Here is a 22115-nt window from a genome sequence, read left to right as displayed (position 1 = left end):
TAGCAAACTCCGCCTTCATTCCTTTATTTATATGTTCGAAAAACAAACGACTGCATCTGTGATTGGTCCGTTTTCAGACTGGCCAGTGACAAAAATGTTCGGGCACTCACCAATCAGCACAGGGAGAAGGGGTATAGCTTTTCTAAAGATCCCGTGACAGAACTAACCAATAGCGCCTAGAGCTGAAGATAAGGTTAATTTACATAGACTGCCTATAAATACAGCGATTGTGGGCGGTGCTAGTAATAGTTTCTTTACACTCTGTCGAGATCTTGTTATTGCAATGCCTGAACCAGCCAAGTCTGCACCTGCGGCCAAAAAGGGCTCCAAGAAAGCCGTGACCAAGACCCAGAAGAAAGATGGGAAGAAGCGTAGAAAGACCAGGAAGGAGAGTTATGCTATCTACGTGTACAAGGTGCTGAAGCAGGTCCACCCTGATACCGGCATCTCCTCCAAGGCCATGGGTATCATGAACTCCTTTGTTAATGACATTTTTGAGCGCATCGCAGGCGAAGCCTCCCGCCTGGCTCACTACAACAAGCGCTCCACCATCACCTCCCGGGAGATCCAGACCGCTGTGCGTCTACTGCTGCCCGGTGAGCTGGCAAAGCACGCCGTGTCTGAGGGCACCAAGGCCGTCACCAAGTACACCAGCGCCAAGTAATCTGCAATCTCTGTTCTAAGATAACACAAAGGCTCTTTTAAGAGCCACCCAAATCTTCTCAATCGAGGCTATGACATTTGCTAGATCCCGCATGTTCTTTGTGGTGTTTTGTATCTCCGCGAAACCATCACATTTCAAGCTACTCGTTCTTGCAATACCCCACATATTGTTCCTTACGCTTTAATCACTGCCTAGCATTTCCCTTCAGATCATGTAAGGGCCGATATTTGTAACGCTGTGCAGCCCAAGGTCTTTTAATAACGTGAATAACAGGTCTTGAGTAATAGATGTTCTAAAACTGCCATGCGTAGAATCTAGATGAAATAAGTGGTATATGGGGGTATGTTTGTGCTCTAGGACATGGACATACTACAACTCTTTGAAGATTGAGTGGGTGGCTCTCAAAAGAGCCTTTTTGTTTTTCAACATGGCAAAGAAATTGGCCTCCGAAACCGTACATAGTGGAGACCTAAGCGATTGAAAAAGGGGCTTTCCCAGCTTTCTCGTATCTAATGGATGCATCACTCGCCGCCCATATAGACTCTTGAATAGAGAAAACTTGGTGGACTCCTGAGATACCTCGTTAAATGTAAAGAGGAGCTGTTGCAGGGTCTTCTCCCAGTCTCCTCCCTCCGTGCTGACATATGTGCAGAGAAAATGTTTAACGCACCATTGCAACACTCACATTACCAATTAGTTCGTGGATAGGGGGATGGTACGCTAGGGTCTTGCCACAAGATTTTCCCTGTAGAGTCTTTATAATTTCCCCAGGATACGTATTTCTCAATTCCTGTGGGAAACCCACCCTGAAAGAACCACTGCTTCTGGATACGAGGTGGTAATCAATATTTTTTCATTTTGGCTGGTATGGGGCAGGAAGAATATAATGTCTTTCTCAATCGATGCTATGACACCCTTTGTATTATTACCCCGTTTATTATGTTGCTTTGTATTTTTTGAAAGTCTCCTGATTACGTTTCCCTGTACTCGTCCCCCAACATGTAAACCCGTTCCACAGCTGGGATTTACGCTCATTTGACTACACGTTGTAAAAGCATAGATTAGTGGTCTTCGCCTACTTTATACAATGGTTGAGACGGATGTCTGCGGTGTAACTCCCGCACTCAGAACAGGCTGCGAGTGATGGTGTCACTATTCACTCATGTATTGGATCTACGTGTAACAAAGCCGTGGGGTGATATGCTGTAGTATCTTAAAATGCTACAGACCTATTCCTCCAGTAATCATGGGCATAATAGTAAACTTACAGCTCTTTGAAGACAGAGTGGGTGGCTCTTAAAAGAGCCTTTGTGTGTAATGGGATACAGAGAAATTAACCTCCAAACCCGTACAGAGTGCGACCCTGACGTTTCAGGGCATACACGACATCCATGGCTGTGACAGTCTTTCTCTTTGCGTGCTCTGTGTAAGTGACGGCATCACGGATCACATTCTCCAGGAAGACCTTCAGGACACCGCGGGTCTCCTCGTAGATGAGCCCAGAGATGCGCTTCACACCTCCCCTACGAGCTAAACGACGGATAGCTGGTTTAGTGATGCCCTGGATGTTATCACGGAGCACCTTCCTGTGCCTCTTAGCACCGCCTTTCCCGAGCCCCTTGCCTCCTTTACCGCGTCCAGACATGATTTGCACTGCTGGCGTTGCCTAATCAACTGATGTGAATTGGTTGTACAGCAAACTTCTTTAATACAGTTAAGTCGGACCTGAAAGGACACAAAGTATAGAGGAAGAAATGGGCGTGTCATTTGATAATTATTGCTACATGTGGCTTTCGTTCCCCTTGCCGATTGGCTGAACGAGCAGCCGTTAAAGATTTTAAAATTCCCGCCGCGTCGCTTATAGTCATTGTAGTGTTTAGCTTATGATCTTATTTAATTTAGTTTCTCATTTTAGCTGAATGGTTATCTGTCTGTTTTTTTCAAGTTGTGTGACGGCATTTTATTATGTAGAAATTACACATTTTAGAGTTTTAATCTGCAATCTATAACACTGGTCGGTTGTTAACATATATTGATGATGAAAGTAATAATATATTTGTAATATAAGGTGGTAGCAGTGTAGTTATCTGTCGTGTTTCAGTTGGATCTAATCTTGTATTCCTTTAAATACCTTTGAATTTACTAGTGACAGGCTCTGTACATTTTTAACTGCAGCCACAAATAAAAACACTAAATATAATATGACTTATTTGAATAATGCATTAGAATGAGGATTTCTGCCTGAAATTGACTTTTTAAAGCGTAGAACCAGCCTAGTGTATGTCAAATGACAGCAACATCTGTAATGATATAAAGATATAAAAAAAACAACTGGACTTCAATGGTTATTTTCAAAACACCGCAAGCTCTGGTGAAGTAACGCTCTCATGTGGCGAGAGCAGGATGCTGGGCAGTACTGACTGTGCAGCAATCCCTGTACCCCATATTGAAAGTACCTTGTTTGTAATGTCTAATTTCACGCATTTAGAATTCTTAAATGTGTCCAGGTTGAGACCTTTCTGTGCTTGCTGGCTATCCGGGATTGCCCATTTAGTCCGCAGATGACTGGGAGGTGACCACCACTGTGTTTTAATAAAGGTTATTCCTCCCTTAGTTTCGCCAGTGTATGTGCCACAATGTATTGTTACTAATGTATATTGTATGCTTTATGAGAGCCGACAGAATTAAATATGTTGTGTTGGCACCGGTACCTGGTCTGCAGAAGAACTATAGCCAGTGGTCAACAGATTTCTAATGAGAAGCACGGACAGCACAGCCTGCTCTAGAGGCGCTAAATACCGGTCAGGCAGCTGACACTAGTCGGGTCAGAGTTCCTTCTAGCCGCCTAGATGCAGCAGGGAGCACGGGGCAGTTAGAGAGCAGCCAGGTGCAGTTTGGTAACAGAAGGTAAGGACAGAATGATTTACTGACATACGAGATCTAAAAGGCATTTCATTCATGTTTGCTGAAAGCGAACACGTTATGTTTATAGACGGGTACCCGGACAGTAAGAGCTGCACGTGGGCTTGTGTTTGCAAGGAACACAAAGAGCAGCGGGATCCAACAAGTGTCATAGCCTCGATTAAGAAGATTTGGGTGGCTCTTAAAAGAGCCTTTGTGGCAACTCGGAAAGGAGGAATTTGCAGATTACTTGGCGCTGGTGTACTTGGTGACGGCCTTAGTGCCCTCAGACACGGCGTGCTTGGCCAGCTCACCGGGCAGCAGTAGACGCACAGCGGTCTGGATCTCCCGGGAGGTGATGGTGGAGCGCTTGTTGTAGTGAGCCAGGCGGGAGGCTTCTCCTGCGATGCGCTCAAAAATGTCATTAACAAAGGAGTTCATGATACCCATGGCCTTGGAGGAGATGCCGGTATCAGGGTGGACCTGCTTCAGCACCTTGTACACGTAGATAGCATAACTCTCCTTCCTGGTCTTTCTACGCTTCTTCCCATCTTTCTTCTGGGTCTTGGTCACGGCTTTCTTGGAGCCCTTTTTGGCCGCAGGAGCAGACTTTGCTGGATCAGGCATTCTTAAAACAAATACTGGTCAGTGAGTCAGCGACTATTACTTGCACCTCCCACAATCGCCCTATTTATAGGCAGCCCATGTAAATAAGACTTATATCCAGCTCTATATGCTATTGGCTAGTCATGTCATGTGATGTGTTTCAATATCATACCCACCTCTATCTTATACGGATTGGTGGATACCTGAACATCAGCTGCATTGGCTAGTCCGAAAACAGACCAATCAGAGATGCAGGAGTTTGTCACTGAAAGGTATAAATAAAAGGATGAGGGAGGAGTTTAATCACAGTAGTTTATTACGAAATACGCAACTGAAAATGTCTGGTAGAGGCAAACAAGGCGGAAAGACCCGGGCTAAGGCCAAGACTCGCTCATCTCGGGCTGGGCTTCAGTTTCCAGTTGGACGTGTTCACCGTCTTTTGAGAAAGGGTAATTATGCCGAGCGTGTGGGAGCCGGAGCTCCTGTCTATCTGGCCGCCGTGCTCGAGTACCTAACGGCTGAGATTCTGGAGTTGGCAGGAAATGCCGCCCGTGATAACAAGAAGACCCGCATCATCCCCCGCCACCTGCAGCTGGCTGTGCGCAACGATGAAGAGCTAAACAAGCTGCTCGGTGGGGTGACGATCGCCCAGGGAGGCGTCCTGCCCAACATCCAGGCCGTGCTGCTGCCCAAGAAGACCGAGAGCCACAAGGCAGCTAAGAGCAAGTGATTTACTCCCCACTGACACCCCCACAACACAAAGGCTCTTTTCAGGGCCACCCACAGTTTCTTGCGAGAGCTTTATACATTACTTATTGCTTTATCTGGATAGTCGGAAGCTCACTGACAGTTTTACTATTGAGCTAGACGAGAAACAGCCTTTTCTCCTCAGATTCTGCTGTTCAGTCCTTCAAACTTTCATTTAATATTCCTTGCGTCCTTCAGAACGCCTGCTTTATATTTTGCTTACCACTTAAATCTGAAGCGATAATATTACTATTAGAATTTTACCTACGTAAGACCTGACAGGCTCCCGAATTAAAGTTGAAAGACTAGAAAACCATTTATTGTAAACAATCTTAAAAATTACAATGTATCTGATAAACGGCAGACGTCACTACTGATCACACGGTGGTAGTATTAATTTACACACAGTAATAGTATATAAGAGATACGTTACTACGGTGTATGACACTTGTCAGCACAGTGAATCGGAGACCAATACAAGCTTCCTATGGTGTCGATAACAAATACTTGATGATAATCACTGGATTTAAATAATCTGACATAACCGTCCAATAGGTAGCAGTTGTATAGCGTATGACCTAGTAAGAAAATAATCCCGTAATATAAACATAAGGAGTTTCCGTCCTTTGCTCATTTTGTTCAGGGGCAGTAAACGGTTTATGAAGCTACACACGGGGTGTAGAAGAGCGACATAATTGCTTATAGAAAATAACCATTGTCACGGTGCACTGACGTTATGTGTATGTAACTATCAATGTGTGTGTAAACTAGTCAGATGTCTGGAGGTATTTGTTACCGGGGACCATAAGGGGTTCACATCTGCTTTGTTGAGCCAGAAGCAGTCACCACCACAGGGTAAAAGATAGAGGATGGATGGGGGGGTACATTATAGCTCAGTCAAGACCGAGTGGGTGGCTCTCAAAAGAGCCTTTGTGTAACGGGGCACCGGAGTGCGGATCTGCAGTTTTACTTCTTCTTAGGAGCTGTCTTCTTGGGCTTCGCTGCTTTCTTAGCCGGGCTCTTGGTCACTTTAGGCTTCGCTGCCTTCTTGGCCACTTTAGGCTTAGCCGCCTTCTTGGCCGGGCTCTTGGTCACTTTAGGCTTCGCTGCCTTCTTGGCCGGGCTCTTGGCCACCTTCTTGGATTTCACAGCGACTTTTGGCTTCTTTGGGCTTTTTGCAGCCTTCTTGGCAACTGCCGGTTTTTTCGCCTTTTTAGGGCTCTTGGATGCGCTCGGAGCCTTCTTGGGGGACTTGGATACTTTCTTGGCTTTGGCCACTGCTGCCTTCTTCACCGCCTTGTCCTTGCTGTCCAACTGTTTCTTGTTCAGCTTAAAGGAGCCGGAGGCACCGCTGCCTTTCACCTGGATGAGGGTTTCTTTGGTCACCAAGCTCTTGATCGCCAACTTCAGGCGGCTGTTGTTCTTCTCCACATCGTATCCTCCGGCAGCCAGAGCTTTCTTCACAGCGGCCAGGGAAATCCCATTACGCTCCTTGGATGCAGCTGCCACCTTTACAATCTGCTCAGACACGCTGGGACCGGACGCTTTGCTGCTCTTCATGGATCCTGCTGAAGCTGCTTTCTTGGGCCGCTTACTCTTGGCGGGGGCCTCTGCTGGAGCAGCAGGCGCTGCGGCTGGGACTGGCTCAGACATCCTCCAATACAAATGACTATGACTCTATGCTCAAACTGACACGTTTAGTTGTAGGACTTGTTCAACCAAGAATTTATATACAGCTCAGGGATATGCGGCCATTGGCTGAGATAAAGAACCAGCCGCTGTGTTTATTGGTGGATAGCGAAGCCACGCCCACTATTCCTTCTCTGCAGTTCCAGGATGTCTGCGATCTCTTTTGTGTTTCTTTTGAGGGAAGTAATGAGACCTTTATAGGACATATGATAGTGTCTGCTCGTTCTCCAGCTTGTCAGCTGTAAATCATGTGCTGACATTTGCTGCTGAGTAAGCTTATCAAAGGTACTAAAAACATATCCGACCTCTTTACCATCTACAACGGGTCTCATCTCTCTTATCCATACATTAATGGCAGGGTCCTACCAGATAACTCTCAATAGATGATTACCAGCAGCCTAGAGCTTGAGATAGTCAGCTGCCACAGGTAGAAACGACTGCAGATGTTCACAGACAAACACAGCTTGTTGTGTTCAGGTCATCTCAACAACCCCTTGCGGTCTGCGGGAACTGCTGGTAACTTGTCCAGCTTCCCTTCATCCCCTTCAGTTGGCATTGGGAGGAAGGGGACATTAATCGAATTTTTGCTAAGCAAACCACCTGATGTAATGAAAAGGCATTGTCCAGGGCTATTATAGCCACCTACGTATTCGGATATATAGTGACCCCAGGTCACCAGTGGTTTGGTTTTGTGCGGGAAAAATGTCTGAAACAATCAAAGCCTCCAGCAGAGGCCTCGGCCGTGGAGACTCCAAGAAGAGCAGGAAAACATTGGATCACAAATACAAATAATTGCACAGTGATTTCAGATCGATAATTTAAAACCCGTGTTTGTCATTATCAACAAGGCATAAATATAGATCTACAAAAGTGATTATATTCCCTGACGTGGTTCGAATCCTTTTACTATCCCTAGTTATTATCCCTCTCGTCTTCGCTGAATGTGATGCAATGGCACCCCCGTGTGGTCAATGTGGATAGCTTTTTTACATACATTGTAATTATCGTGACTGGAAACACTTAATTTTTTATTATTACACATCATTTAATTCGAGAGCTTGCCAGGCCTTCTTAAGTTATAATAATATATAATATTAAAAATTACGAGTCAAGTAATAAGCAAAGAATTTAGGCGGGCATTTTGAAAGTTAAGACGCAGTTTTTAAGCCAATCAATTTGAAGGGCGTTCTTAACTCATCCAATTGCATTGCAGCACACTGTATAAATAGGATTGTTAAGAATCTGCATCTTATATTCTTTATAGAATCAGTAGAACTATGGCCAGGACCAAGCAGACCGCTCGTAAGTCCACCGGTGGGAAAGCTCCCCGCAAGCAGCTGGCAACTAAAGCCGCCCGGAAGAGCGCCCCAGCTACCGGTGGTGTGAAGAAACCTCACCGTTACCGGCCAGGCACCGTCGCTCTGAGGGAGATCCGCCGCTACCAGAAGTCCACTGAGCTGTTGATCCGCAAGCTGCCCTTCCAGCGCTTGGTGCGGGAGATCGCCCAGGACTTCAAGACCGACCTGCGCTTCCAGAGCTCGGCTGTCATGGCTCTGCAAGAGGCCAGCGAGGCTTATCTGGTGGGGCTCTTCGAGGACACCAACCTGTGCGCCATCCACGCTAAGAGGGTGACCATCATGCCCAAAGACATCCAGCTGGCCCGCAGGATCCGAGGGGAGAGGGCATAAGGACTCGGCACTGACTTACACACAGCACAAAGGCTCTTTTCAGAGCCACCAAATCTTTCTCTAAACGAGCTGCAGCATTATTCTGTGTAGTAACATTTTAATCAGAAGTTATTATCTATGTGTAAAATCTCTGCATTTTGTTTGCCGATGTGGATTCTAATTACACATATTCTATATGATCAGCGCGATTAGATAATTAACACTGGGCCGTTGTTGTCCACGTCTGACTCGTTTCCTTTGTTCCCTCTGGTAATACTGTGCAATTCACGGGAATCCGTCAACATTCCCCTCCCAAAGCCAACAGCCTTTTACACAATATCTCGGGAAAAGGTGGGTGGCTCCAAAGAGCAAGCGGGTTCCGGGGTAGTGATTCACTTGCACATCCACCCAAATATGGCAAGCAGCATGTGGGGGTATAAATTAGTAGACGCATGCTGTAAACAGATTAGACCGCTCAATTTATACACGGGATGAAATCGATGTGGCCCCATTATAGCTAATATAAATTACAGACTGAACGATGGCGTCGATAATCACAGTATTGTGCAGAAACAAGTAATCATAGGTGTGTGTGTAACGTGATATTAGGGAGCTAAACCTCTCACGGTCCTGGACATTAGTCGTACAGCTCTTTACAGACATGGTGGGCGGCCCTTAGAAGGGCCTTTGTGGTTTGTAATGGGATAGACAAAGAAATTAGCCTCCGAATCCGTACAGAGTGCGACCCTGACGTTTCAGGGCATACACGACATCCATGGCTGTGACAGTCTTTCTCTTTGCGTGCTCTGTGTAAGTGACGGCATCACGGATCACATTCTCCAGGAAGACCTTCAAGACACCGCGGGTTTCCTCGTAGATGAGCCCAGAGATGCGCTTCACACCTCCCCTACGAGCTAAACGACGGATAGCTGGTTTAGTGATGCCCTGGATGTTATCACGGAGAACCTTCCTGTGCCTCTTAGCACCGCCTTTCCCGAGCCCCTTGCCTCCTTTACCGCGTCCAGACATGATGTAACTTTCAGTCAAAAATGTTCCAACTGATACAGTTTAGCTGCGCAACAAGCTTCTTTTATGCAGCTGGGTTGGACATAAATGGAGACAGGGGAACAAGTAATAAGGGGGCGTTTCCTGCGAGGAGTAATTCTTGGTTCGTCGTGTGACGCGAACTTCAGTTCCTCCCTTTCCGCCGATTGGCTGAAATCGGCGGGAAGGGTAACCGTTTGCGACTTTAAAATTCCCGCTCAATCGACCACATTTTTGCAGTGTATAGCTTCCAAATTAATGAAATTTCACCTTTTGGCTGTTCGATCAATCGATCGAGAGAGAGAGAGTTTTTTTTACTTGTGTAACTGCATTGCATATAAACGTTAAAAATTCTAGTGGTTTAAGCTACAAGTTGAAACAAGTGTCCTAAGTTTGTTGTTAAGATGCATTAGCTTCTATCTATTAACGTAACTGTTTTTAACATCGTACGTTTCAATCCTTATGGTAAAGACAAGGGGGCACATTTATCAATGTTCGGCAAAAGTGAGAAATCGTTATCAATTCTTATCGCATGGATAAGGATTGATCGATTTCTCAAATTTATGAACAACAGATCACAGAAACCGCAGTTCCCAAAAATTGCTGTTTCTGCGATAAAAAAACCCAACATACTTACCCGGCTCCTCGGAAGCGCTGTCTCCGGGTATTCTCCTCGTTCTCTTCATTCTTCAATTGCGCATGTGCAGTTCCAAGAACTGGACATGCGCACAAAGATCCCCTCTCTGTCTCTGCAACTATCGTTGCAGAGAGCGAGCGGTGAGTGACAGGGAGGGATCATGTGATCCCTCCACACATGCGCTGTCCAGCTCTGCTCTTCGGAGCAGAGCTGACAGAATTGGATTTCTTCAATTATGATAATGTACGCCAGCTTCAGCCAAGACAAGTTTCCGGAAAAAATGTTTTTTTCGAAACTTGTTAGATTTGAGCTGGGAGCAGTCACCATACTGTTGAATGGTGACTGCTCCCAAAAATGAAGAGGAGTGCAAAGCAGCAGATGTCCATGATATCTGCTGCGATGCTCCTTTCATAAATATCCGGAGGACACCCAGGGATCTTAATTTCACGGTAAGTGCACTACCGTGCTTTCTTAAATATGCCCCAAGGATTGAAAGTGTGTGTGTATTTATGAATAAACTACAACAGGAACAGCAGTCATGAAAAACTGCTGTTTCTGCAACGACCTCTCTTCTATCATCATCATCATCATCATTTATTTATATAGCGCCAACATATTCCTGTCTGTACTATGGTCACTATCGCAAAGTGACCACCTCTGTGATAGTGAGCGGAGGGGAGAGCAGTAAGATGCGGTGAGGGATCCGAAGATCCCTCTACTCTACCGCAATGCTTTCCCTATACAGCAAAACTAAACATTTACACATACAGCCTGAGCTGGTGGACATTACCATATGAGTAGATGTCTTTTCATCACTTTTTCAATTGTGAAATAGAGGTCCCCAGAGACATCAATGTGAACTTCAGTTTTTCAGGGAATTTAACGGAAATAATAATGAATAAATAGGCCCCACTTGAGTATGATGACTATGATCATTAATAATGTAGTATTTGTAGTAGACATCCAAGAACTAACTCCAAAACCCCCACAAAGTAAAGCTGAGCAAAAAATGTTATGTGCCAGCGGTGTACTTCTCTGGATTTATCAAATTCCTTCCAACTGTAAATTATCTTTTAACAACTGTCATTATCTGCCAGTGAAAAGCGCTGTAGGTTTATGTGGCCAGAGCAGGGTGCTGGGCATAGTTGAGATGTATATTTAGTCTGCTTGCAGCCTCTCATGCCCATGTTGAAGGTACTTTGTCTGCAGCGTCTAATCCCTGTATTATGCATTTATAATTCTTAAGTATTGCCAGGTGGGGCCCTCCTATCTCCCCTGACTACCTGGGATAGCTCATATACAGCCTGCTCCAGAGGTGTGCCAAACACCAGGTCAAGCTGCTCCCGCTAGCCGGGTCAGAGTTCCAGAAAGACGTCTAGACCCGGAAGGAAGCCTGGGACAGCCAGAGAGCAGCCATCTGCAGGTTGGCAGCTCAGGAGTTAACAGCAGGAACAATGCCCCAGTTGGACTCATCACAGTGACTAAGCTGCCCTGGGGAAGATCTACTGAGAGACATTAGGTCACTGCAGACATCATGGAGCTGCTACAGCAGGGAAGTTGAGGCGGGGGATGGGGCAGAGTTTTTTTTCTGGACTTCACCCATTCATACTTGTACTTCCAATGCTTGCAACACAAAGTAGATCTAAACTAAGAAGTATGTTTTATGAGAAAAAAAATAGAAAAACAAATTAACAAAGGGGTTGTAGTAAGTGTTGTTGTTGTTATTATCATCCTTTATTTATAGAGCACAGACATATTACACAGAGCTGTACACTGACTGCTGGTCGCCCCAATCACTGTGGTCATTGCCCAATATGGACACACCATTCCGATCCTGACGCTCATCCCAAGTACTAGATAAAAACATTTACCCGGCTTCCTAGCAAGTAATAAATAATGGGTCTATGTAGTCATTAAACATTTATTTACTCATAAAATAAAAAAAACATTCTATGTTTTGTGAGTTTGTTGGAACCTTTTATCAAAAGCAAAAAATCCTATTGGTGCTCGTCCCATCTGTCTATTGTTTGTACCGAAGAAATAGGCTCCGCCTACACACGTATGTTACATGATGATGGTCTTCCATGGTGGAATGTGTAACATCCAGTAATGGAAACAGACCTACAAACAAGCACCTTGTGAGGCATCTTCAGCTGAAGAAAATCTCTCTGACGTATTTTATGGGGTCGTCGTCCTGGTCAGAATGTGTCCCAGACTCAGTTGTGCTGGGTCCCAAGTCTTTAGAAAGTGGTGGAATGATTTTAAGGAAGCTGGATGTTCCCTCCGGGGGTATCTGAGGCTCCTCCTCTCTCTCTTTATCTGCGCCGGGTTCATCTCCTTGTATTATAGCTGCCGTTTTCTTCTCACTGTCTCTCTGCCTTTTATCCTAAAACAGAATGTGAATTACTATAAGCAGAGACACACAGACAGGAAGTGACATCATTTCCTGTCCTTACAACCTTCATCATCATCACCATTTATTTATATAGCGCCACTAATTCTGCAGTGCTGTGCAGAGGACTCACTCACATCAGTCCCTGCCCCATTGGGGCTTACAGTCTACATTCCCTAACATACACACACACACAGACAGACAAACTGGGGTCAATTTGATAGCAGCCAATTAACCTACCAGTATGTTTTTGGAGCGTGGGAGGAAACCGGAGCACTCAGAGGAAACCCACGCAAACACGGGGAGAACATACAAACTCCACACAGATAAGGCCATGGTTGGGAATTGAACTGATGACCCCAGTGCTGTGAGGCAAAAGTGCTAACCACTGAGCCACCGTGCCATGACATCTGCTTCCATAACATACAATATGCAGCAGATGAAAGACCGACAATTAAAAAAATAAAAAAGTATAAATGATGCATCACATATTTCTACTTTACATTAACATGGAGACTATAAGGACAGCAACATTTAACTGCAGATTTAAACTACCAACTGGTATGTCCCTTTTAACAATGGAAGACATAGGTCCATTCATAAATATGAATAATTTACACATCCTAATAAAATAAACAATGACATATTGGCTTCACTGTTCACACTGTATGGATTTAATAGGAACAATAAGTTATTATGTATTATCAGGCTTAACGCTCCCCCTACAGTAGGTGAGATGCTAGGGGTTGGGTACGAATTTCCGACGGTGGAAATACCAACAGAAATATGACCCACACAAAAATACCTACAGTCTATACCGACATGGAGGAACCATCTTCAGCTGCTGAGGAGACACCTCATTGAACAGGTTGGAGAGTTCATGTCTCTTCCATTAATCATTGATTCAGTCCTTAAGTGTTTAATAACAGTCGGATGCTAAGTGCTGAGTGTTCTGTCTGCGGCTGTTATTAAACTCCGCAGAACTCTATCAGAATCCTGGATTACACCGGTCACATTACCTGGCGCCCCCTTCTAGTATAAAGTGGAGAACAAGGGAAGGGTTTCACACCTAGTCAGCCAACCATTGATCCGCACCCTCCGCTGTTCAACCTAGGATAGATGCCCATTACTTATTGTTGCCCCATCGGGACTTCTCAATGAAGCCTTACACAACAGGGGAAGAGGGGGCAGGGGTACATATATCATGATGGACCAGTGTTTACTGATCCTTTAAAGCAGAATATAAAAGCTTCAGGAACATACCGTATATTTCAGGACAATTAAGATCCTCAAAAAGACACACGTTTTAATAATGAGAACTGAACTGATGACCTCAGAATCCAACATTTATCTATAATATAAATGTCTAGTGGCGTGTGTTAGTCTGTCTGTGTGTGTGTGTGTGTGTGTGTGTGGAAAAAATAAAACCAAGCTGAAGCGCCACCTGCTGGGCGGAGTTATACACTGACCTACTAAATTCTTAGTGTGTGTGGGGAAAAAAAATCAGAAAGGGCTGAAATTTGGTATACTAAGATGTTTTTAATTTGTTAATTTAATTTGTTAATTGTTAAAAGTGTTTATAAAGATTTTAAAAAAAATATATATATATTTCTTGAAGGAGAAGTGACAGTTTGGAGTGGTTGGTGGTTGCCGGGGGTGACAGTGGGGAGTGGTTGGTGGTTGCCGAGGGTGACAGTGGGGAGTGGTTGGTGGTTGCCGAGGGCGACAGTGGGGAGTGGTTGGTGGTTGCCGAGGGTGACAGTTGGGAGTGGTTGGTGGTTGAGGCCTGGGCTAGGCCCAAATACATGACAAGAACCTTTTTAACACCTTAAGTAGCTTGATTTGACTAGAATGCATGAGTATCATGCACGGGTTAACTTGTAGTTATATATGTATAAACTTCTATACAATATTAGAATCATTTGTATATTATAATGATATATATGAACGTTACCTCAGTCAGTATCTCCAGTGCGCACTCAACCAGCTCCTTTTCGTTCATACAATAGACAATGCGCTTCCTGGGAGAGCTAGACAGACAGCACCACAAAGAAAATAAACTGTTTTAAAATTGTTTTCTGACCAATTTAACTCAAATCATTACAGAATTTCGGCAGCCGTTTTCCTCTCCAAATGCAAATAATAAGATATTGTCTATAGAATATGTAACATTATGTCTTACACTTCTTTTCTCCTCTTCACATCCCTCGTACACAATTTCTTGGTATCTGCTTTGTCATCTGTCATCCACTGTGGGAGGACTCTCTTTGTCACCATTGACTCAGCACCGTCCATTCATTCTGTAACACAAGCTATGAAATAAACATATTACTATATATTATTTTTAATTTGTTACTTTGCAGCCTGAAATATCTCAAGATACATAAACAAGTTTTTGATCACAAGTCAAACTGCATCTTACAGTGGTCTCCACCTGCACACAGTGGATACAGACATGTTGGGGGTAAACCAATATGCATGAACAATGCAGCCTTCAGTGCAACATAGATTAATTAGGAACAGGAGGAATCTCTGTACTTCAGGCCTCAGTGGTCACTACCTACTGGTCACTTGATATCTTGTATTCTCATGAATACAATGTTGTGTTCAGGGCACAACATGGCTGCCTCACTGCATACATGAAGGGTGTAATTTAAAGAGGACCTGTCATGTTTTATAAGTCTGTTTCACATGGGAGTGATCAACATACTAAGAACATACCGAGCAGCGATCTGTTCCTCCAGACGAGATCAACATGTCAGCCGGGCTGTTTACCACACTGGCCGGGTTGTTCAACGTGATAACCACCAACAACATGGAAGCAATTGATTCTGGAGGGACAGTCCTGCCGTCCCACATTTAAGGACTTTTGTCCTGATTCGGTGACAGTTGGGAGATATGTCCCACTGAGTGATGCCCCTTCAATGTCACAAGTACTAGTGGCCGGTGTGTGCAGCACCTAAGGGATGTTTTTAGGGGAGCGGGCTGGGGGCGTCCCAGCACTTCCAAAGCCAATGTGAGGTGACCACGTCCCTTCCTTGTGCGCACAGTATATCCCCAATCCTCCATCATAAATACTGGAAGGGAGTTAGGTGATGCTTTAGTAAAAAGAACCAAAACCTGTCACAGAGGTTAGGGGCCCCCTTTAAGTCTCTGTGTATGGCTATATGAAATATTGTGAGGTACTGAGCATATGAATTGTAAGAAAATGATGATACTAAATATAACTGTCCATCCATATCCATTTGAAACATCAAAACTGTATGACACTGACTGGGGACAAGAGACACTGGAGCTTAGAAGAAAAAATCCTTTTAAATCAATACACAGGTTAATGTGATGAAGGTCACTAAATGTACCTGTCAATGGCAGGTTAGTAGTATATACAAGTATATGACTTGTGTCACCTTATTTCTTACAATGTTGCATATTACAACACATTATAATTTTGTGCTATATATAATGGGGAAGCTGTGGACACTTAGAACATTCCTGGGGAACATGAGGCTCTTAAGTTGTTGTGGGAGACAGAACAATGGTAACAGATACATGTAATATATGAGGGAGGGCCACTTAACCTCTTCACTGCCGGTATCATGTAATTCTGACATCTACGCACTAACTGTACAGCTGGATTTCACTCTAATAAGAAAACACAGGACAGGACATAACAGGCTGCAGCATTATAAGAAGTGAACCCTCACGTTATTACATTACCTGCTTATAATTCCTTCCGCCTTCTATCCGAACTACATCTCCCAGAATGCAGCTCGGCATTGACAAGGGTTGCCGGGAAAGCGGGCTCTATAATAAAGCGGACATCTCAGCCGCAATTAACTTATTGGACAGCAGGTGGCGATGTTGTAATACTAAACTAGCTGAGCAGTAATTTCTCTCATGAATGGTGTTTGTACTTTATAACGTGTTTGTTTCAGTTTTACAAGAAATTTATAAGCTGTTAAAGCTCCATTGTAAAATGATGCAACAAATTTTTTCATTTAAAAACAAAATAATATAGATTCATTGATGACACAAAGGCATAAAACAAAAAAGAAAGAGTTTTATCATCACAGTATTTATATTAATTTCATGTTTAAGAGTTATATAAATACTCTTCTAGTTCTGCAAAATCTAAACATTTTATTTACATTTGATATTCACTGAAATAAATAAAAGTTCAATTTAGGCTGCATTCGGAGGGATCATTGATAAGGCTGAAGACTACACCACCATATCCAGACCACCAAATTCTTCTTTACCGCAATTCAAAGCAGAGGTGAGAGATACACAAACTAGACTGTTGCAGTACTGTAGTCTCAGTGTAGAAGGATGTCCCAAGGAAGACAGCACTGGAGCCAACCAGGAGGCGCAGCCTGAAGAGGACAGAGCCTGTTCAATCCAGTTCAGCACCGAACAGGAGAAGAGGCGCCATTGACTGGAAGAAGAGGAAACGGTGGGAGAAGATCTCATTCCTGCACGGAGGAGGCAAGTATGATTTACATACTGTAGGCACTAGGACTGTGGAGTAGATAGTCATGTACAAGGCCCGGGGGGCTTTTTAGGTGTGTTTCAGGTCATTATTTATTTTGGGGTACATTTTTCCAGGCCAAGACCCTGGGGACCGGGTGGATTCAGGCTTGGAGCCTGTCCTGCATTTATTAGGTTTAGAGCCTAGGTTGGGCACTTTAATCAGGCTTAGAGCCTGTAGCCATATAATAATTTGACTCTAGGCCTACGTCTGTATCACCACTAACCACCAGGGACTGTGCTCCCCGCTGTTAAGACCCCTTTGAAGATACGTGCCCACTAGCCTAGAATCCACTGTCACATGCGGACAGCTTGGTGTAAATATGGTGGTAAGTTAGAGGGATATACGCACTGTAACCCCAATTGTACTGTTTGGGTTTGTTCTGTTTTGCCCTCACAGCTGCTGAGAAGCAGAGTACACGGCCATCAAAGAGACCTGACGGTCCAGGTGAGTGGTCTCTGTCTTTGCTGCTTGTTTGTTCTTGTGTGTTTTGTGCTGGTTTCTGGCAGGGTGTTTTGCCGATCGGTGCCTATGGATAGGTGAACCTGAGTATGCCAAGACCGTGAGGAATCCCTACCAGGACAGTTGGTACAAGACTTCAAAGATAATTAATACATCCCCATGTGGTGCCCGTTTGTGGATGTGCCTGTGGCTGCATTGTGGTTGGGTAAGATCTGTGTGTGTTGTTTCTTCCTCCCCCAGAACCCATTACACCAGTATGCCTTGCCACACACAGGGCACAAGCATTACAGACATATGGAGAAAGGTTAGTAACCCTATTCAGCGGCGCACAGAGGATTGTCGGGGGCCGACCTAAAAAAAAAACCGAGAGAGAGCTCCGTTTTGCCAGCGCTGTCCTATACAGCAGCCGCGGCGCTGTCTAAGAAGCTTCTGCGGCGGTGCTGTATACAATACAGCACCGCCGCGGACGCTTCTTTGACAGCGCCGCAGCTGATGTATAGGACAGAGGCCACTTAGTTAGCGCAGGGGAGGGGGGTTTCTAGAGACTCAGAAACCCCCCCTGCGTGCGCCACTGCTATTATTAGACTTATACCCTTGTCCCACTCAGAACCTCCTAGGTCATTAGAGCGAATCACCATTTGGAACTAATCATCTACAGAGGAGTCTTTTATTATTCTCTCTAAATACCTGCAGAATGTAACCCCGGTCCAGCTACCCCAACAGATGAATATTTATTTTGTTTGTAGAACATATCACACTAAGGGGGAATTTGGCCACGTTACTAAAAAAAAGTAACGCGGCCTGCGCACTATTACCATTATTACAGTAATAGTGCGATTAAACGCCGGTATTAAGGTAATTTCAACACCGGCTTTTTACTCACCGCTCCCTGAGCTGCGAGCAGAAAGCCGGGTTAAATTTACCGTAATAACATTTAGTATGATTAATGCTGCATTAATATGGGGGGGGGAATTGAATTCCCCCCTTAGAACAATAATGATCCATACAGTTGAGCATATTTGGATCTCTAGCACCCTCGCGCATTCTCCCGTTCTTAAAGGAACTTTGTACCTAGACGACCTTTTGATAAAGGTGACCTATGTCCCTCTTCTCCTGACCTGTTTGCGCTGGACAGCGGAAACGCTGGAATTGCACCACTGATAAACCATTAAAAGTCCAGTCTTGTCCCAGCTCAGCCCATGATTTTACCAGAGGGAAAGTTTCTAGCCATTTAAAAACAAGTAAAATCCTTGTTGTCCCTGAGACAAGTCTCCAACCTTCATAACATGAAGCTGATGGTGAGAATCGTATCTTGCTTCGAAGCGCTACAGGTTGTGCGTTTCCACTCCCTGGTATTCCAGAACCAGATTTTAGCCAGGTGGTCGAGGTTCAATCCTCAATTGGCAGCACAGCTTTTCAAACTGTTGGCGCAGACCCGTCATTTCCTTATGTGGTGGCTGAGGAAGGAGAATATCAACCAGGACCGCCCCTTCTCTGTATGGTACTTGACCATCGTAACCACAGGTGCCAGCCTGTGGGGATGGGGAGAGAGGATGCCAAACCTCCTTCTTCAGGGTACTTGGTCCCAAAAGGAAGAACAGCTACCTGTAATTTTACTCCAGCTAAAACCAGTTCTAAATGCTCTACTGCAGGCTTAGTCCCTCTTGAGGAATAGACCTATCCAAGTGCAGTCAGAACGCCACGGCTGTGGCACATGTAAATGACCAAGGGGGGAACCAGAAGTCCTCTACCAATGAAGGAGGCAGCCAAGATCATATGTTGGGCGACACGTCAGATCCCAGCGATCTCAGCGGTCTTTCTCCCTGGGATGACAATTGTAAAACAGAGTTTTTGAGTCAGCATGCAAATCCATGCTGGGGACTTGGACTTTCAATCAAAGGTGACCAATCAAATTGTGTAGAGGTGGTGTCGACCTGATGGCCTTTTGGCTGAACCACAAGGCAGCTTGGTACTGTGAAAGAACCAGGGATCTGCAAGCATTTCTAGAGGATGCCATGACGGTCCCCTGGTAGTACCAGCTAGTGTACCTTTTCCCTGCAATCTCATGCTACTTTGGGTTATGAAAAAGACCAAGAGAAAGGGTGTGCCTGTAATTGTGGTGGCACCAGACTCGCCAAGAAGATCATGGTACGCCAATTTTCTAAGCATGGCAGCAGAACCACCATGGAGACTGCCACTCAGAGAGGATCTTCTAAGCTAGGGTCTATTTTAACATCAGGACTTTACATGGCTGGCTTTGACGCCATGTTGGTTGAGGCCATGATTCTGCGTGCTTAGGGTCCATCTGAGAAGGTTATCCAGACCATAATCAAGGCCAGAAGACAGATTTCTTCTAAAAATTACCACAGAGTGTGAAAAACTTACATTGGCTGGTGTGAAAGTAAAGGTATACCCACTTCTTCCCTTAGATGGCTCATTTCTTGTCCTTGTTACAGCAGGTGCTGGATGAGGGGTGACATTAGCTCCACCCAAAGTCCAGATGTCGGCATTATTCATCTTCCAGAGTAAACTGGCTGTTATACCTGAGGCCCAGACTTCTCTGCAGTGTGTTCTCCATGTGCAACAGCCATTTGTCCAGCCAGTAGTGCTGTGAAATCTGAACTTGGTCCTTTCAGCAACACAGAAGCTGCCTTTTGAACCTATGGAATCTGTTGGCCAGCAAAGAGGACACCTTCCAGGTAAGAAACTTGAGGCCATCACTTCAGCGAGACCAGTATCTGACTTGACCGCTCTGTCATGCATGTCACCATTTCCTGTCTTTCACAATGACAGAGCTGTTAGGCGGACCAAGGCTTCTTTCCAGCTCAAGATGGCATTAACAATTTCTTGGGTGAGATTAAATTTTATTACTGCGCTAGGCCAGAACTTAGTCTCTCGGCTGGAAAACTCACTCCACCTGTTGGATGTGGTTAGGGATTTGAGGATCTATGTCGATGGATTGGCCTCCTTGCTTAGAACAGATAACCTCCTTGTCATGTACACCCAGGGGCGGGCTGTGCAGGGAGGCACCGCTCAGTTTGACCGCTATTTGGGCCGGCCGCTCCCCTTCCCTTTCCCCTTCGATGCAATACTACCTGAATAGTGCATCCACGGACATGCGATGCGACTGCACAGGCGGCCGCATCACATGACACGCGATTCGCCGCGTCAATGACGCGGCAGCATCGCGTGTCATGTGATGCGGCTGCCTGTGCGCCCCCCGGGCTGACATTTGCCAGCCCGCGCCTGTGTACACCCACACAAGAAAGGACATGCGGCAACGAAAGACAATTGCAAGGTACATCAATGCTAACATCTGTCAAGTTTAAAGCTCAGAGGGAACCTCAGTTCCTGAAGATATTACAGCCCATTTCTACCAGATTGTTGAGCGCTTACTGCACAGTATGGAGCCTCGGTTAAACAGTTGCGTCGGGCAGCAACCAGGTCCTTCGTCCACACCTTCACCGAAGTCCACAGGTTCAAAATCTTTGATTCAAAAGACACCAGTTTTGGCTGAAAAGTTTTGCGCTCAGTAGCAGGGTTTGAGTGTACCCATCCCAAAGGGGAAGTTTTGGAATTGTAAGCAGTGTTCCCCAAATGGAATTAATAAAATCCATTTCTCTGAAACTATTTTGGGGGACATTGCACTCCAATCCCTTTATGTTCTTTGGTTCAGCGTCATTCTCAGTTAATTATTATTTCAGTCCTATCCTTGGGGCTTTGTTAGTTAAAAAACTGATGGGTCTCCATACAGGAGGCATAGAGGGTTAGGAGCAGGCCAGACAAGTCTTTTGTGTAGTAGTTCCTTACTCCCAGCACAACGCCCTCTATACCACATGGTAAGTACTGTCTCACAAACAAATTCGAGAAATGGATTTTAAAGTTATTTTACAGCTTTACCCCCCAAAAAATCCTAATTTTTTGGGTAAAGAGGAAACCCTGAAACTTACAGTGATATCACTTTATTAATGTAGAGGACGAGCCCTACAAAATGGAGGAGTGACACTTGATTCAATAGTTGTAAATACTTGTGTATTCCATGGCCTACTGTGCAATTCATACAGTAATTTGGTTAAAAATATAATTTTTATTATAGTAATGTGACCAGATTATGTGGCGGTTTAGACCACCAGTGGTCTTGCGGCCCCCCATCCAACTCCAGCTGATCTTATTAGAACTGGGGCAGTCGACTTCCACATCACGTGACCTCCTATTCACAGTGCAGTGAGGTCACAAGATATATCCCGGAGGAGGGAGTACACTGTGCTCTCCTTCCTCTGAGTGGCCCCTTTGAAGGCTGGAGAGCACTACTGTGGCCATCCAGCTACTTCATGTTGCCCCCTCACTGGATTAGACCAAGCAGCCCCTAGTTCTGTAACACTATCAATAACTGGTTGACATACAAAAGGTGTTTAAGAGGTTACAAGGTTCAAGAGAGATAGAGGGAGGTATCAAATTTACACCACTAGTGTAAATCGGGAACATAAGCGACTTATTCAATTTGATCCGGGTCCCTGATTTTATACTCCCACTCCCAGCACTATCCGAGCAGGAAATGAAGCCTCTTTGCAGCCTACTATATGCTCAGACCACTAGAAGTTACTTTCTGTGCAGGATCAATCCAACACGTGGTCCCTCAGTTCCTTACATCCCTTCACCTCATCCTGTGTAATCCGTCCTCCGACCTGCAGGGAGAAGGCTGCCATTTTGAATGGTGTTACCACATACAGCTCACCCTTGGGTCACATCTTCACCTTATCACCAGTGAGTCAACGGTA

At 45.0% G+C, this 22115-nt stretch overlaps 8 protein-coding genes across 8 annotated transcripts; 3 read left to right on the top strand and 5 right to left on the bottom strand.

The window, feature by feature from the left end:
* Positions 1 to 279: 279 nt before the first annotated feature.
* Positions 280 to 664, top strand: LOC142150233 (histone H2B 1.1-like). The gene has a single exon (XM_075205441.1). The coding sequence runs from the start codon at positions 284 to 286 to the stop codon at positions 662 to 664; it is 381 nt and encodes a 126-aa protein (XP_075061542.1). The 5' UTR covers positions 280 to 283.
* Positions 665 to 1997: 1333 nt separating this feature from the next.
* LOC142150847 (histone H4) lies at positions 1998 to 2309 on the bottom strand. The gene has a single exon (XM_075206022.1). It carries the CDS (start codon positions 2307 to 2309, stop codon positions 1998 to 2000), a length of 312 nt encoding a protein of 103 aa, XP_075062123.1.
* A 1354-nt stretch (positions 2310 to 3663) lies between these two features.
* LOC142150232 (histone H2B 1.1-like) lies at positions 3664 to 4213 on the bottom strand. Its single transcript, XM_075205440.1, has one exon. It carries the CDS (start codon positions 4190 to 4192, stop codon positions 3812 to 3814), a length of 381 nt encoding a protein of 126 aa, XP_075061541.1. The 5' UTR covers positions 4193 to 4213; the 3' UTR covers positions 3664 to 3811.
* Positions 4214 to 4493: 280 nt separating this feature from the next.
* On the top strand, positions 4494 to 4917 carry LOC142150231 (histone H2A type 1-like). The gene has a single exon (XM_075205439.1). It carries the CDS (start codon positions 4509 to 4511, stop codon positions 4899 to 4901), a length of 393 nt encoding a protein of 130 aa, XP_075061540.1. The 5' UTR covers positions 4494 to 4508; the 3' UTR covers positions 4902 to 4917.
* Positions 4918 to 5666: 749 nt separating this feature from the next.
* On the top strand, positions 5667 to 8403 carry LOC142150230 (histone H3). The gene is made up of 2 exons (XM_075205437.1): positions 5667 to 5773; positions 7872 to 8403. Exon 2 carries the CDS (start codon positions 7885 to 7887, stop codon positions 8293 to 8295), a length of 411 nt encoding a protein of 136 aa, XP_075061538.1. The 5' UTR covers positions 5667 to 5773; positions 7872 to 7884; the 3' UTR covers positions 8296 to 8403.
* LOC142150229 (histone H1B-like) lies at positions 5684 to 6501 on the bottom strand. The gene has a single exon (XM_075205436.1). The coding sequence runs from the start codon at positions 6476 to 6478 to the stop codon at positions 5885 to 5887; it is 594 nt and encodes a 197-aa protein (XP_075061537.1). The 5' UTR covers positions 6479 to 6501; the 3' UTR covers positions 5684 to 5884.
* Positions 8404 to 8991: 588 nt separating the features above from the next.
* Positions 8992 to 9303, bottom strand: LOC142150846 (histone H4). The gene has a single exon (XM_075206020.1). It carries the CDS (start codon positions 9301 to 9303, stop codon positions 8992 to 8994), a length of 312 nt encoding a protein of 103 aa, XP_075062121.1.
* A 2352-nt stretch (positions 9304 to 11655) lies between these two features.
* CYREN (cell cycle regulator of NHEJ) lies at positions 11656 to 16168 on the bottom strand. The gene is made up of 4 exons (XM_075210428.1): positions 16065 to 16168; positions 14530 to 14659; positions 14302 to 14377; positions 11656 to 12341 (listed from the first exon to the last, which is right to left on the bottom strand). Exons 2-4 carry the CDS (start codon positions 14640 to 14642, stop codon positions 12105 to 12107), a joined length of 426 nt encoding a protein of 141 aa, XP_075066529.1. The 5' UTR covers positions 14643 to 14659; positions 16065 to 16168; the 3' UTR covers positions 11656 to 12104.
* Positions 16169 to 22115: the final 5947 nt, after the last annotated feature.

This window comes from Mixophyes fleayi, chromosome 4, assembly GCF_038048845.1.
Source record: "Mixophyes fleayi isolate aMixFle1 chromosome 4, aMixFle1.hap1, whole genome shotgun sequence".
In the NCBI taxonomy this organism is placed as follows: Eukaryota; Metazoa; Chordata; class Amphibia; order Anura; family Limnodynastidae; genus Mixophyes; species Mixophyes fleayi.
The sequence above is the reverse complement of the archived record's forward strand: the minus strand, read 5'-3'. Positions and strand labels throughout refer to the sequence as shown.